We start from the raw sequence: 17593 nt of genomic DNA, 5'->3' as shown, positions 1-17593 counted from the left end.
CAGGTCAATCAGTGCTCTGGGCTAACTTAGAATACCAATGAAGGCAGATGAAACTGCAGTAAATTAATTTGAATTGGAGACCAAATTGAAAAAAAACCTAGGTCAGCAACAACAAACTGGGAGTAAAGCTTCAAGTAAAAAAAAAAAAAAAAAAAAAAAACCAAAAAAAACCACAAAAACACCACCACCCAAAAAAATAGAAGAGAAGAAGAAGAAAAAAAAGAGAAACAAAGGTATCTCCTTCAGGAGCCTTCTCTCACCACAGTTAAGAGGTAATAAAGATGCTCAGATGAGAGGATTAAAGTATATCTTTAGCTTGAAAAACTGTGTGCTGTCTAGCTGTCAGAAGTAGAAGCACGAATGTTCTCTTAGCTCTTCTCTTACTACTGCTTTAGCCTTATCATTTCTAATGCCTGACAATTGCATTTTGTGATCTCCTCACGAGCTATGCTTGTCAACTCTTAGTATTTTTTAAGAGAAAAAGCTAAATAATAAAAGCACAGGACATTGGTCTTCTACCTCCTTTTTAAAGACAGGTTATTTTTATACACCCCTTGCTTTTTATGATTAATAACTGCATTTTATGATTGGCTTACAAGAGATGCAAGTAAACTCTTTGTGTTTTTAAGGAAAAAAGCTAAACAATGCACAGGAAAATGTAATGTCCTGAAAGGCAAAATATTATTTAAAAAATATTATCCAACACAAAACTTATTTAGAAGTGCAGCTAAGCAGATCAAGAAGGCAACATCTTAGATGCACCCAGTAGAAAGGTGCTGGAAGCCATGACTAGTTTTTGTTAATAAAAATACCCACCTGTACACGTCTATCCTCAGGAATATTTACTGTTTTACCAATACATTTGTACAATTCCACATATGCTATTTCTCAGAGTTTTTACTTACCCCAGTTTTGTCACATAGACGCAAAGTATGAAAAGACCCCACAGCAAATAATTCTCCATCCACAGCCCAGGCAACGGATGTTATAGGATATTCATGGGGCTGTGAGCTGTACAGTAGACGTCCATAACTGTCCCAAACCTTTAAAAATATATATATATCTCCATGAATCTAATTCAGGTGTACTTTTACTTATTCTAAAGCTATCATCTTCCCTCATATTCACAGAAGCTGCAGAAATATACTAAGTAATTTCAGTGCCTTTTTGTGTAACAAGAAAAATCACATATACTGTATTTCACTTTTCATTAAAGGTTGCTTCTAATCACTATCGGTTTGTTTAATACAATAGACTTTGCTTTGCTGCTATGGCAAATGTTACATTATTCTGTATAAAATATTTTGAACTAATGAGTTTTGTATCCTGCAAATTACTTTAAGTCTGTAAAATAACCACAAGGTTTATTCCATCTGTACTCGTTTCCCAACAATGCAAGGCACCCCTGCAAATTTCCAGATCAAAGACATTTTCTCACTGATCGAAGCCAATAGAATACCAGGAAGCCAATTCACCGAGTGAAGTAATTTGATTTTAACACTTTGATAATTAAAAAAAAAAAAAAGTCTTAATCGTGTACATTTTTATCACAGCCATTATACACTTAGAGAATGATAGAACCAACATATGATACAATTAAAAGTAAGTTCCCACTTAAGGGAAGAAACACACTATGTGCTTTCCATTTCGGATACAGAATATTCTAATGAAAAAATTTCCTAAGGGATTCTTTAATGCTCCTGTAATAGAAAACAGTAGTTTTATCTTCACTAATTTTATATGTCATTATCTTTTTGGAGTTTGTTTCACTTGCATTTTATCTATTTTTATTCTGCCGTATTCTTAAGAAAAAGACATTTCTAACTTTATCTACTAGTCAAAGCGAGATGTATTTAGAAATAATACAACTTAGGTTAACAAGTTTTTATTGAAAACAGAGAGACTTCTCATTTACATTTGAGTTTCTAAGTATTAATAAAATTAGAAAACATCAGAATGCCTAGTACCTTTCTTGGTTGTTTAGTTTCCTCTACAAAGTTAACCAGTACTCACCTTATATTTACAGTCTTCACCTGCAGAAAGAATAAGATCATTAACTGAGTTCCAGTCAGTTTTTAAAATAAGTCCATCGTGGGCTTTCCACTGAAATGGAAAAAAATATTTAAACATAGATGCAACAAGTCTGACAACTTCTATTTTTAATACTTATCATTCATCATTTACTAGCATTTGTACACTCCAACGTATATCAGGTTTTCCAACAGTACAAATGCACAGATGTCATCTCTTCTGCAGAAAAATGGTAAATATGGTCTGAACAAGGCAGAAGGAAAGTATAACTATCTGCACTAAAAGCATGTTCTAAACAACTGCTTCTGTATCTTTCTGCCTTTTTGTAACAAAGGAAAAGAGGAAGACTTCTGTATCTTTTTGTTTTTTGCTTTATTTACAAAAAGGGAAATGCTTAATCACGAGTGGTACACATGCTCATGGAAAATTTTAGCACAAACATTTTATGTTTGGCAAAACTCTAGAGAACTGAAAAAAGGTTTCACATCAAAGTGTGAGACAACCTTAATGTATTAACGATACCTGCAAAACTTTAGCATTTGGCTGGAGAGGTTTAATAATCAGATGCTTCCCTGAAGTATAGAGGACTTTTTCAGAATCAGGTCCCCAGGCTGCTGAATACACTGGTGTTCCTGTAGACAGAAAGAAAGAAAGAAAGAAAAAGACCCATTTCTTATTACTTAACTGATCAAATTATGCAGAAACTGCTACAAGCCACTTCAAAGTGGTTACTTAAAATCACACACCAAAAATTCAGGAGTGTGAGAAAGCTGAACTAGGGGCAACCATTTGTCCTCCACACTTAGTCTGATGGCACTTACAGCCATGTTTACTGGTTCACTTCATGTTTTAGACAGCCATAGGAACAGCAGTAAGAGACAGACACAACGCAGAAGGACAACTCTGAAGACTTCAGCTCATGTTGCATAGCCTTCCAACACTCCTCAAGGAAATAAAAAAAACATAGGGTGAAGTCCTGGCAAATTCACTTGAGTAAACCACCAAACACCTTTGACTTTCAATGGGACCACTCTAAATCTAACTGAACAATTCAACTCTATGCAAAACAAATAAGGAATTGATGGCTTGTCCAATACTACATCTGGGTTACTGAAAATGTGTATGACTTTACTACCACTATAGGTATCTCCTTTTCTCATACTGAACCGACCAATTTTTTCAATGCCTCACTTAACTTTTAAGACCTACCCATTTTATTGCAAGGTCTGTCCCAGCAGACTCCAAGTACATCTATCAATTCCTTCATTTCATGCTCCCTCTAAAACCACCTCTGCAAGAACTAAAATAATCAAATTTCTTTTTCTATTGTAAGATTATGTCTTCAGTCAATTCACCTCCATAACGAGACAATTTTATTTCTTCAGCTTAACTGAACCTCGTGTATATACTCCCAACTGTTTTTGTTCCCCCACCCTCAAAATAAAAACCTGACCAATTTATTCCAAGATATAGTTGAGCAAAATAAGATGAGATTTTCCTTCTCAACTTTGGGTTGCCTTTCATCTTTAAGGTGTTTCTCTCCCACCTTAATGTATTGATCCCTGGCTCATAGTTAACCAGGACACTGCAAAGATTTATGTGCCCTTTCCATTTGTATATCAAACAAAGACCTTCATGGTAAATTTACGTTTAAGGTCTATCTGCATCATGGCATCTTTCATTCAGTATTAAAATGTTAACTCTTCCCAGCTGCTCAGTCCACAAAGTCAGCCTTCAATGTCCAGCTGTCAAATCTTCAGATCTTCTCTCCTGCTATCTGTTTAGTTTGTAGACACCTCCTATGAATACCTACAAAAACATTTCATGTTTACCTTGAAACCCCTGCAAACTTGTTTGCCAGAATACCCACAATGTTAAATCCAGTGCTGAGACCACTGACTATGATGTAAAAACCAACACGTATTTGAAACAACAGTAAGCCCAGCAAGGCAGGTGGCTGGTCCACCATGCCACCACCTATCGTTTTAATACTGTGTTATTAATATTGCATCTTTCTCAAACCTCATTATCAATTGCCATTTACCATGCTATTAATTTGTAAAACTTTTTATAAGTGAACAGTTTTACATAACTCCAGAAAACCAACAGTAATAGCTGCATTTTATATTAACTTAATCTTTCATACTCTGATGCAATTTTATTAACAATTGTCACTTAAGAGATACAGAAAATCAACATGGCAACAATCATCCTAATACTTATCAACAGATATCAGAAAATAGCTCTTCTCACCTACAATGGTGAGACTGAACACAAATGTGGGTAGAAAAACCTTTGTATTACACCTAAATTATTCTTTCTAAGATGTTTATGCTCCATAATAAAGCCTCTAACAAAACACATATTTTTGTTTTGCAAAACATATAAAATACCAAACATCCCATACACAAGCAACTTACAAAACAACAAATAACAACAAATAAAACTAGAAAGAGCAGCCCACAGACTTCACAGATTTTTCCCAATTAATAAAAAACATTTTTTTGCAGGTTAAAAACTCCAGAAGGATGCATCTAGAATAAAACTGACTGTTCTGTTTGAAAAACATATTATGTTGCAGTTTTCAAATGACCTTTTTTGAAAATAGAAGAAAGTAAAAAATTACACGGAAAAGGCATCCAGGAAAAAAAAATCAGACTTGCCAACTATGCAAATATTTTCCATAGTACTTGACAGGATTAGTCTCCCCTTAAGAAGAAGAATCAAAGTATTACACTACTTGATTCCTTGCAAACAAAACTAAGAAAATTAAGCAAAGAACATGTCCAAGCATTTGTTTCTATCACAGCAAAAGCTCCGTAGCAATTGACAGCAAGTTTCAGCATAGCCTCAATGTTACAAGACATGGAAACAGTGTGTATAAAACTGCAGGGAGGGAGACTGTATAACAAGCCCCTGTCAGACTTGTTAGGTTCACTTTTTGCAAAATTTACTTCGATATCTTCTGAAATTGGAAAGAGAAGGCTTATTTCAGGCATCTATTTTTCTCTAACAGACTTAATAATCTCACTGCAAGAAATGAGGCCTTTGAAGACATGATTCAATCACCTAAACACCAGCACCTAAGCGATGTAATGCACCCCAGATACTCTAACATACCCATGTGGTGCTTACAGATACCACACAGGACCTGAACGAAATCCACCTCCCGCATTAGATTTAGAGGTTAGGCAGAATAGCCCAATGAACCTCAAATGGCACACCTACATTAACAAAACTGAATTGTACCCCAAAAGTTCTGTCTGAGAAACAAGAAACCTCAGAAAGAGCAATTGTTACAACCTAAAATGTTGATGTTTTCATAATTTCATAATTTTAGAAGAGGAAAACAGAAAGAAAGTCTCCTAAATTCTTAGGACTTCTTAGGGAGTCTGCATATTTCAGCTGATAACTAAGTATCAAATTGATCAAATGAGTTAAAATTGAGCATGTGTGAGGGTGCCAGAGCAGCGGCACAGGCTGCCCAGGGAGGCTGTGGAGTCCTTTCCCTGGAGACATTCACACCCCGCCTAGACGCGGTCCTGTGCCCCCTGCTCTGGGTGTGCCTGCTCATGCAGGGGGTTGGACAAGGTGATCTCCAGAGGTCCCTTCCAACCCCCGCCATTCTGGGATTCTGTGAAATAAACAATTTTTTGTACATCTATAATTTATGGTAATAAAAAACCCAAAGGCTTAAGAAATGTTCTTACAGGGTGACATTTTCAAAGACACTTTTAGCATATTAAGTTCCATTTCAAAATATGGCTAAGAAATATCTTTTTATGGGAATATTTTGATGAGATTTAGATACTTAAGCAATTGAACTGCTATATGAACTGTCCTAACATCATCTAATATCTTACCACTTAAGCCTTTGAATTTTCTCTCTGAACAAAAACCCGATTTTATTATGGCCACATCAATTCAGCACACTAAACTTGATCTGAGCTCTCAAATATTCAAACTCTAACCTGAGACCTGGCATCATTGCTCCTGAATATTTCTGTACTTTGTATATTTTCTTCTAGAAAGGCATTTATGTTACTTAGAAATACAGAATGATGTAATTTTTTTTTAACTCATCAACCATTATAGGAGACAACTCATAGAAACATACAACATATATTAAGTAAATCTGGCACTAGCTGTTTTCCTACTGGCAGCAATTTATGTTGAAAATGACATAAATTCTGTCACCAGCTGCACAGAAATTCTAAATAAAGTAATTTTTGTCCTACTCTAATGCTGATTTAACAATCAGAAGACTTTTATATTTAAACCAAATGTTTAACTTTTTTATGATGGCTGACTACTTAACCACAATTTCCAGGGCTTAACAGCAGGAGCTAAGTTAACTCATTTCCTTCTGCACTTAACAAGAACTTGGTTGGGAAAAGGCTGCCAACACGTTGCATTGCTGTGGAAAGAAAAATTCAGCAGAACAGACAAACGGCAGTGAACTGCACTGGTGATAAACAGTTTCAGGAAAAAATACTCTCTGAGAAAAGAAGTGAGAAAAGCAGAAAAGGTGAGATCTGAAGAAGGAACATCAGCATTAAGCATACAGGGTGGGCTTCTTCACATCTCAGTGCTTTAGTAGCAGATGTTAATCCCCTATGAATCATTCCCGTGGCCAATGCATACAGTGGAGGAAGAGATAGGGTTGAGCGCAGGAGTGATAGAGCAGTCACTCTGACACGTTCAGCCAGAGCAGATACTTTGGTAATTATAACAGTAAGCCTGTATGAGACTTTTTACTTTCACAGGAGTAGAAACTTTAATTCAGACAATTTTATGTCTCCTGTGGCAGCACAAAATCCAGCAGCTGATAAGTATTCAAAAAGATAAGTATTCAAAAAAGATACAGTCTTAGGAGTACTACATGACAAATTCAGTTTGAAAGAAAGGTGACAGAAATCACCTGAAGAGCTAGAAATCCATCTTAGGTAAACTCAGGTAGAATGTGTGGCACAGAAACAATAGGTCTGTGGATAATGATGTTTAAATAAGTGTCATATTCTTTTATAATGGGAAGTCATGGCTTCACCTAGAACCAAAAAGCACATGGACAGCACTGACTTGGCCTGCGCAATATATCTGTATTTTCACAAAGGTTATGGTGATGTCCTTCACCAAATGCTCTTAAAGAAAGCAGGTTTTCATGGCACAAGAAATAAAGTACTCCTGTGGATTTAAAATATTACTTTCCCACACGGAATTATTCCTGTCTTGTCTGGAATTAGGGATACCAAAACAGTTACCAGGATAAAAGCAGGTGCTCTAGCCATAAAATACTTAGGGTGGATCCATGAGGCTTGCTTTCTTGGTTTTCCTGAAGATTCTCAGATCTTGGAGTAAGAGTAAAGTTCTCAGCAAAGCTGTCAGCTTCACCAGCGGGATAAGCTAAAGAAAAACCACTGCAGAATTTTCTTGAGGAAGGTACAACTGTACTCTACTTAATTTTCAACTTGACCACTAACTTTGACTCCGTAGAGGACTTCCAGGGTTAGAGAGCCAGTGGTTTATGAACCTCAGCAGTAGCAATTTTAAACAGATATTTCAAGAGAGACTATGCAACTGTGGGCTCAGCACAGGCCCCACTAACCAGATGCTGGGCATGGGAAGGACTCAGTGCGGGTGGCACCACTAACACTACAGACTTCACCCCAAACAATCTAATGTCAATCTACAAAGCACCCTAAATATTGGTGCTGGTAGAGCCCATCTCTCCTTGCAAATGTGGACCTTCAATACATCTTACTCTTCACAGTTCTGTGGCTCTCTCCAAACACACACAGATACTTTGAGCACAGCGCCATGCTGCAATGTATACATCACAGAATATACAGATAAATCCTGCTTTAAGCATAATCATATGGGTTACCAACATATACCAAAGAGATCCATGAAAAAAAATTACCTCATCAAAATGTATCAGTGCATGTCAGCTAGAAGCCCAAAGGATTGAAGGCATTTTTCCTAAAAAACTTTGAGTTGAAGGAAAAGGAGGAACAAAAGGAAGAACATTAAGATAATCTAAGGATGAAGATGTGAGATCAGGCTCAAAAACCAACGCAGCCATCACAGCAATATTACAGCTTGAGGCTGAAAGCAGTAGAGGCTATGGGGTCACACTAACTTTATTCTACGCATCGGCATGATGGAAGAACATGCAATCAGAGCCCTCTGTATAAGTACTGAAAAAGCTAAAAAAGGGAAAAAATGTATGTTCATGTTTTTGTAGTGAATTAAAATCCTAAGATAGAATAGGCATGTGGACCTATCATCCAAAGATAAGGGTATGAAAATTTATTTCTAATACAAAGAGCGGAATGAGTAGAAAGAATGCTAGCAATGGTAATCCTTTCATTTCTCATGGAGATGATAAAGGAAGTAAAAAAAACTAGCTCAAACATGATATACCTTTCTTAAACAATGTAACAATTTCTGCAGAATCCTATCATGATCCCACGTATGCCTGTGGGAATCTGATCCTGTACATTTAAAGTTTAAAAGGGCTTCTGAGCTTCACAGCATCTTATCTTAAAACACAAATATAAAACGACAATTACTCCATCGGGAGTCAACTGTACTTTTATACTGTACCAGAAACTCTAAGAAATCAATGACAATTCAGCTTGCATATTTCAAACTAGAACATCTCTCTAACTCTGTAAGCCTCATCAAACCTCAGATAAGCACAGTTAAACATAAAAAAGCTTGAAACATATCAACTGAGAAATAGTGAAGTGTGTGTACTTCAACTTTTTTTTTTTTTCAAAATTTATAGTTCAGTTGGCTTATCTTTTTACATTGTAAGCATGAAAAAACATTACATCTGAATATGAACTTCCTTAACCGAATTGAAATACATTTTGCATTCACTCCTGTGGTTAAAATGCCTTCAACAGGTTGAAAGAATTTAGATAATTTGTTTTAGAAAGAGATAAAGGTCTGACATTTAACCCAAACCCAGGTGCATGTGGTTTCTTAAAGAATGTCAAAAGGTCACATGATCTCAATGTATGAAGCCTGAAAAACAAAATCTAGCTCAGTATCTTCACTGAAATAATAATTTCTAACATTTTTGTACTATTACAAAAATAGTATTTAAAAAATATCAAACATCATTTGTATAAATATGTATTTGCAGCTTGTACTGTTGCACTTTAGAATAATGTGATTTTAAATTGACTTAAATAACTGGAATGCTCTAGTATGCATAAAACTGTAGTCACAAAACCAAGATCAAGATTAGGTCTCCATGGCCCCAGTTCTACAGAGAACTTAAGCACAGGGATCATTTCACTTCAGTAGGACTGTTTGCGTATACTAAATTAGTTACTGGGTTAAATAGATAGATGAACCACAGGCTGTTAAGAGTTTTCAAGTTCAAAGGAACTAACCTACACATACTTTGCATCTTTCAAGAATTCTTGCAATGCTGTTAGAGATTTTTGTTTTTCAGTTTCACCATAAGAGTCTGTGACTTGGTGTTAAAAGCTGGATTTTTTAATTTTTGATTTTTTAGCCTCTCCAGAATCCTTAGGGTGGAATGGAAACTATTGTCTAAAACCATTGCAACGGTCCTGTTAAATTGAAGATTTTTATTTTTTAAGATCATAATCTTATTAAAAATCCAGTTCCCCCTGTATTCAACTATGATTTACACTTAATTTTAGTTCAGTTTATCTAGTCCTTAAGATCCTTAAACAAACCATTACTGCCAGATTTTGGGTCTGCTATTTAAATATATTTCATAATACCACAAATTAAAAAGTTCTAATGGAACTTTAAGAAAATTAACTTACCTTGCTGAGCTAAAGTGGACCTCAGCATTCCACTTTTAGACCAGATTTTCACTTGGCCATCTTCACCAACTGCAAAGTTACCACAGAAATCATCGACTTATTACTGCATTTAAGTCTAACAAACATGGCACTTATTTTAAGTCTAGTGTTTTCTAGATAAATACAAGTCCAGTTCTTCTTACAGGTAACTTGTTTATGTAGTCTTCCTAACATGCAAATAGATACTATATTAAGGAAAAGAATATTCAAGACCCTTGTTCTGCTATTATCAACAGTCTCTTCCTCTCCTGAAAATCGCTATAGTCTTCTTATCTGAAGCTGCTCCTGGGAAGAGAAAGTCCATCACTATTTAAGTATCCCAAGTTCTGTACTTTCTATTCAGCATTGCTAGTACTTTTCATCTATTTACAGTTCAATGGCCCAGAGGCTGATTAAATGAGTCTCTGAGGAGTCCGAAGAGAGTAGGAGCAGATTTTATGTATTAAACTGGAGGCTTCACAGTTGATAAACGGTGAAACTGAAGATAACTGAAGGCTCCATTTGGAAGGCTTAAATTTTAACATAACTGTGTGTTACCAAGAAACTTAGTTTACTTATTAAAGATTAAGGTCTTATACACTATACAGCGTAGTTATGCATGCATTAAGAACACAGATTTCCTAGTGTGCTATCATATTTAAAACATACAGCTCTGGGCCTTTCATTTAGGCCTCCCAGATTCAATTTAATGAGGAAAAAGGTGCACCTAAATGCTGAATGCCATTCTTCCATTTGAGAGTAATTTACTTACCAGATTTCAGGTTTTTATATCTGGCCAATGTAGCTTTTAAGTGTTTAAAAAGTATAACAAAATTTTTTTAAATAAAATCTTACTTGTGCACATTTGATACTATTAAAATAGGGCAATAAAGAATATTTTAACCTACAGTATTATTTATGATTCACTCTTCCTCAAAGTACAGTTGTGGTATAAAAGTAGTTGATCTTCCCAGAGTACACTGCTTGGATATGGTGATGACTTCCCATACTCCCCATAAGTGTCATACAGTCTTTCAAGAAAAAAAAAATTGAAAAGGCAATTTTGACTTTTTCTTTGGAGCAGTTCCTGAGGCAACTCTGTCTTTAAAAAGAACAATATTTCTATCCCTCTGGGACTTCAGAGGAACATGCCAGACAGAGTTCCTTGAAGCAGCATTTCAGAGTCAGACTGAGTCTGGAAACAAGCAGATCCAAAATTATCTTCAGTACTTCTGGACTGAGTTGGAATTTGTCCAAAGAAATCAGCTGTGCTAGATCAACAGAAGGCTGCAGAAAATTCTGACACCAACAGAAATCCCATAAAGAAGTCTATCACAGGAAATGTAATTAGCTTCCCCTAAACATTGAGATAGACGTTTTTGACAAAAATGCCAAAAGCAACTAATTACTGAATGATTTAGGACAAAAAGACATGTAGAGATGCAGACACTGGGATATCACTCTCCAGCCTCGACAGGGAAGAGAGTTAGACTGCAGCTGGATCTACACCACTCCTAATAATTAAGAAAGAGAAGCACAGAACATTCAGGATGCTCACGAGGCCTCAGTAAACTTTGCTGGCCAAAAATCCCCAAATGTCACATGCAGGGATATAAACGTACCCACTTAGCAACCTTTTTTGTAACAGTTGGGGTGGGGGGGAAATCAAACATTCTCCTTTCTTAAGTACAGAACATCCACAGAAACATCTAAGCACTCTGATATTAAAAGTATTTACTTTCAAGTAAATAGGATAACTTTTAATAAACAGGATCACTAAAAAAAATATTTTTACCAAATCTTCTATTAATTAAAATAGACAACATTCTTCTAAAATGGCATTAATCAAATAGGTCAAAATTAACTTCTATTAAACAAGGTGTAACAACCCCAGTGATAATGAACACACTAAGTTACTTTTCGTTTTTTTAACTATAGCTAACTTCATTTATATTGTTGATTTTGTTTCCATTTTGCCCCTTCTCACAAAAATTTCAAGCTAGACCAGTTGGTCAACACCTAATAGACTCAGTTTTCTTAATTAAAATTCAATGGAGCTACAAAATATACCATGAAATCCGGGATTGCATCTTTTAAACATATGTCAAGGATTAAATTATTTTTCCAAAACATTCAATTGTATTTATCCCATAGAAAAAAGTATCTACATTCTACACATATTATTGGAAGCACTTCCTTTTCACAAATATTAATACTATATTTTTGTTCCTTTCCATTTCTTCATGGTATGTCAACTTTATATATTAAAAAAACAAAAGGCTTTATTTTGAAAGAGCTCTTCTATTATTTTAGTTTCCAAAACGCTTCATTACTTTAGCAACGCTTACCTGTAACCAGCGCTGTTCCTTCATAATTCCACCTTCCTGCAAGTACAGCTCCACAGTGTGCTTCTACGCTTTTCTCTACTCTTCCTGACTTTGAAATCAAGTGGAACTTCCCTAAACAAAAGTTCAAGATACAAATCGTGTATCTAATTTTGTGAATCGGGTACTTATGACTGGTGTTAATAAGATAACACAAAAGACAAAATTATGTTGTTCACAACTATGATTAGCCCAAACAAATGAGTTATTGAGGAAAAACTACTTGTAAACCAGTTACAATGTTGTATTTTTTTTCCCTTTTGGTATGTATAATCTTTGTTTTGCCTACTCATTTTCCTTATGTCCCTCTAAAGTTTGCATGTTTCTCTGGGGACACAACTGCCTGATGTTATTTCATTGTCTGAAAGCTAACAAACAGAGGTATATACGCTGCAGCCCAGGAGAGTACTTGTGTTTTCTTTTTTAGGATCTGAAAAATCACTCAACACCAAAAGGATAAGGGAAAAGCTAGAACAATCTGACCATCAGTGAGTTTGTTGCTCTGAGGAAGTATTACTGCTTGCATTATGGAGCTGTTATGGAAATTAACAGAAGCCAAAAACAAAGCTATTAATGATTTCAACAGAAGCATGAGGAAGTCTTTCTTTCCAAATGAGGGATGTTGCTTAAATCCAGGAAGATCAAATTTAAACTGGACCAAAGAGCAGACAAAGGACGACTTGGAAACATGTGGCAGAGCAAATGCATGGCTCAGAATAGTTCAGTGATTCAGATTAACTGCTTTAAAACCAAAACTCTTTCAAAATTATTTTATCTAACCTGCCAGACAGTGAGCCACTACAAGCAACTTCCAGAGTGACCAGAACCCTTTGAGATAAGCAGGACACAGATACCCTACACCAAGTGTGTGGAAATGCTCCATCACTTAAGATGGGATAATTTTTCCATTAATAACATCCTGCCTAGGAATATGAATTGTGGAACAGGCCATACCTCATGAGTCAGAACTGGAAATTAAATACCTGACTATTTCAGTAAAGGACCACATTATCAAGACCAATATGTATATGCAGGTGGTAACAGTTAACTATGAACTGCATAGAAGGTAAAAATACACGATACCACTGCACGACATACACATTCAAATCACAGTAGCCAAGATGGCAAAATGTAAGTGCCCTGCACTGCCAGAACTTTGAAACAACTTTTATTGTGTTCTGGTTTCCCATGTTTTATTTTGCACTTCAATTTAAAAGAACAGAACAAAACAAACAAAACCTGAAAAACCCACCCAGCAAAACCCTTGAAAACAAAGCCAGACAAAAAATAAAAAGCATTCTGGTAGATCTGTCAGTAAATAACCATGAAACATACATCAGGGTTCTCCATAGTATTGTTCAAATTAATACAATCACACTTTGTCTTCATTTTACTTTTAAGTACATAAACAAAAAGGCACGACCATCCAGCCAAATCTCTGCCAGCGCAAGACTTCCAAGCAGAAGATTTTTAACACTGAAGAAGAATGGTTTGTACAAAGCATATTATTTGAACAGACCATTTAAAATATGATACACTGAACTATGTAGTTTCGCTTTTCTTTATCACTTCTATTCATATCTACCGGAGTCCTCTGAACAGCTAGTTAATCCCATTTTTTTTCTGAATTCAGAGAACTGATATTAGTACTAAGGCCACTTCTTCCTCATTTATTTTTTAGTTTCCTAACATTTTCAGTACTGGCATTCTACACTTAATGCATTATGTTATTTTAAAATTATAAAATATATTTTATATAATTAATGCATCATTTATATAACATCTCTCAGGTGTGAGATTCTCACTTCCTGTGTACAAGCAATAACTGGATTCACAGGAATTCTATAGCTAAATGCAATTTGCTATGCTTAAATTGTCAGAATTACCTTTTCTCATTTTAAAATAATACATTAAAAAAAAGTTTTATTTTCTGATCCCCCACCTTTTCGATGCATGGTGTACTTGTTCAGCCCATAGCCAAGACCTTTTTTAAACCTATTCTGATCATAGGACTACAAATATTCTCATGCCATCACCTACAATATTCATCATGAAGTGGCTGAGCTCTTCACAGCCATTATGAACATATTTCACTAATTTCCCTTGGGGGAAAATAAAAAAAAAAAAAGCAAAGAAAAAGAAAAAGAAGAGCGTTGCAAATCGGGAGCTAACATACACAGACACCTAACTCAAAGGCATCCATCAACTTTCAGTACCCAATCTGAAACATTCAGAATTACTTTTTCAAGGATACAAAGCATTCTATGGCATTTTATATATTGAAACAATAGCTTCCACTGACCCAGGTAGAATCCACGAGATCTCAATACTTCTGTAAGAAAACCCCTCAACACGTGAGAGAAAAAACAAATTAAAATGAAAATCCAGACAGTTGGCAAGCAACTGAATATTTTGGTTAGGTCACATTATCAGGAAAACAATGGGCCATGTCACAGAGTACAGGATAAAATCCTGTCATACAGGGAAATGTTAAACTCGTTTACCAATCTTTTGCATCCTTTCCCACTCCACAAGCTCTTATTTCTTTCACAAGGCATCTTTCAAATAGTGAAACCTAGCAAATCATAGTCTAGCAAGAAAGAATACAGTTTCATATAAAAGCAGGTCTACCTTAGGCATTAAGACAGAAATCATCTGGAAAAAATGCAGTTAAAAACTGTATCACAATCCTTATGCAGACCAGGGCCAAATCAAGTTTTCATGGATATCATCTTTACTTCTGCAACTTCTTTACTTTTCCAACATGTAAATTTACAACTGATGACAGTCAAATGATGTAACTCATTTGACACTGCTTTTTTCACTGCATTCACACACAGAGGTGCTCTGAAAGCAACATTGCAATGGATTTCTCTGCCTTCTGTTCTTCAACTTAACATTGAGGTAGTAGAGGCTATTAGATTAAAACTTACTGCCTTATACACAATTAAGAAAGGGAAAATTTTAGCTGTATGCTTGGAGTAGATAGAAGTGATTCAACTTAATCTTACTTTACATCTCAGATTTGTAAAATACTGTTCCTTTATTTTTATTAAATGCTAAAGCCAGAAGCTGTCCTTAATTTTAAAGTGACTCTCCAGTTTTGGAGGAATTTCAAGTGGGAGATTAGCAGCCTATTCAAATACAGAATGTAAAACATGTATGTTTTGTTCATTATTTTTCATAGACTCTTAAATGCTGACCTAATGTAAAACTATCAATAACATAAAAAGTTGAAAAAATATTCACTTATTTGTGCTTAACAAGCAGTTTAAAGCTGAACATATTCTTTATTTTTGTAGAAAGCAACAAGATCAATGTAAATAGGAAATAAAAGAACAATATCCCATGAGAGATGGAACTCAGAAGAAAACCCTAGAGGATTAAATTTACATTTGCTCTAATTTCACAAACATCTGGAGTTCAACCAGAAATTAATGCAACCCTGTAAAGACATTATACTCCATTTCATTGGATTCAGCAGATTTCCAGGAATCCTTATCATAGAGATGAATTAGCTGCTGCAGGAAAACTGCAGCCTTGACACGTAAGGCACGCTAAGTAATAGTTAAACAGAATTATAAATGTAAGGTTTTTAGAAAACAGCAATTAAGCAACAAAATTTGTTCATGAACTTTTACAATGCAATAATTCATCTGCATATGCAAAAAAAATCTTTACAAGATAAGTTCTCTCTATTGCAAGTGCTAAGTTACACTAGGAGATAAAAACTTGGAAATCTACATTAAGTTTTTATTTCAACTTATTCTTTCACAAATTAGGTTAGTGCTGTTTTGTATTTTTTATTTCACTGCAGGGGGAAAAAAAAAAAAAGAAGAAAAAAGTATTATTTCTTGGCAAATAAATGTCATGAACGGTTTTCCAGAAATTGTATGCTCAGGATGAGTTTACCAATCAATGTTAAGGGCTTATCCCTTAGTCCTAGCAACAGTCAACTAGGTAAAAAAAAAAAAAATCCCTAAAAGAAAGAAGATGCTTGTGCAAGACAAATCCTGAAGATCTCAGGTTTTGTGATCTGTGAACTAATTATGGCAAAAATAACTCCTTCTGTAAGTAACAGCAAACCAAATAAGCTTGTGTTGCTAGACTCCCTGCTGCCTAAGAACAAATCCTCCCTCCATGGACTGTCTGTAGCCCACGTTGCATGAACCCCCTCAGTGAGGGCGTTCACCAATTCGGCATTTTTCCATCACAGAGCTGTCCCTTTCCATAAAATCCACCAAGAAAGGTGGGTACTGATTACCTGCCAGCCGGTCCCCCTGCAACACCAGTCATGGAAGTCTCATTTTCTTAGGGAACAGAACTTCAAGGAAAAAAAAAGAAGTTTCTAGGTCATCTCTTCATCCAGTTTTGTTTACATTTATCACTCTACAAACATAAATAAATTGGGATTTACTCAGTTCACTTGAACAGAAATTACATCCTATATTCCTTCCACAATATCACGTTATCTTCCTACCAGAGTATCTACTGCTCTGTAACAACCATAAAGCATTTAGTTTTAATAGCAATCCATCCAGCAAAGCTCAGTTCTACTTTGCACTGTGCTATGCTAGCAAAATAGTAGCATTCAAATTAACAACAGGAATAGCAATAAAGGCCCCAGATGTCCACAAGGAATGCAAGGGCTGAATACAAACTCGACTCACTGAACAATACAAAATTATCTAATGACCAGTTACTAGACTGGCTTGAAGAACTAAAGGATGTGTCATCTTGGGAAATGGGGTGGGGGGAAGTTAGTAGATTGCAGACTTGGATCAGACAATACCTATCCCAGCTAGAGCACCATTAAGATGAGAAGCCCTAGGGATGTTCTGAGAACTGGACAATTTGAAGGGCCTACACATTTGTAAAAAGAAAAAAAAAAACCAAAACCCCAAACCCCCACTGCAATAAATCTGGCAAAGATAGCCAAAACAGTTTATGCTGCATGCAAGCAAGAAGCAGCTGCACTAAAAGAAAGTGAAAGTTAATTAAGCTGATTTCCAAAAGCTGGAGAATGATAGAATTGATAGACACTCAAGTGGATATGAACTCTAACAGAGATATAACTACATGATCATTTACATGTTTCACAGATTTTTCTTCCCTCATTCAGTAATCTTTAATTTTTTTATTACTGTTATGGAGGAGACAGCATTTTTCCTGACCTTCCTCTCACTACGTCTTGTAGCTGAAATCTTTATAAAGTACTTCAACATTAGCTAGACTCCTAGGATGATAACTTTAGGTTAGACAAAAAAGTTTGGTAAAAGTTATAAGCAAATGAACACAGAAGTCTTATCGAGGGAAATGAAGATCAACATTAAGGGACTGGTTTAGAAT

General features: G+C 35.5%; 1 protein-coding gene across 6 annotated transcripts in view; it reads right to left on the bottom strand.

The window, feature by feature from the left end:
* IFT80 (intraflagellar transport 80) overlaps positions 1 to 17593 on the bottom strand; it is a 55399-nt gene that overhangs the window by 30717 nt on the left and 7089 nt on the right. For 5 of the 6 annotated variants that reach the window (XM_075098577.1, XM_075098576.1, XM_075098575.1 and 2 more), the window contains 5 exons: positions 12209 to 12319; positions 9843 to 9911; positions 2554 to 2663; positions 2014 to 2103; positions 906 to 1043 (listed from right to left, as the gene is read on the bottom strand). In XM_075098577.1, coding sequence (XP_074954678.1) covers positions 906 to 1043; positions 2014 to 2103; positions 2554 to 2663; positions 9843 to 9911; positions 12209 to 12319 — 518 coding nt within the window. Of the gene's footprint in view, positions 1 to 905; positions 1044 to 2013; positions 2104 to 2553; positions 2664 to 9842; positions 9912 to 12208; positions 12320 to 16508; positions 16564 to 17593 lie in introns of those variants that run through there. The other variant, XM_075098578.1, reaches the window with a different exon arrangement.

The sequence above is a fragment of the Phalacrocorax aristotelis genome, chromosome 7 (genome assembly GCF_949628215.1).
Source record: "Phalacrocorax aristotelis chromosome 7, bGulAri2.1, whole genome shotgun sequence".
In the NCBI taxonomy this organism is placed as follows: Eukaryota; Metazoa; Chordata; class Aves; order Suliformes; family Phalacrocoracidae; genus Phalacrocorax; species Phalacrocorax aristotelis.
This window is presented reverse-complemented; position numbering and strand designations above follow the sequence as displayed.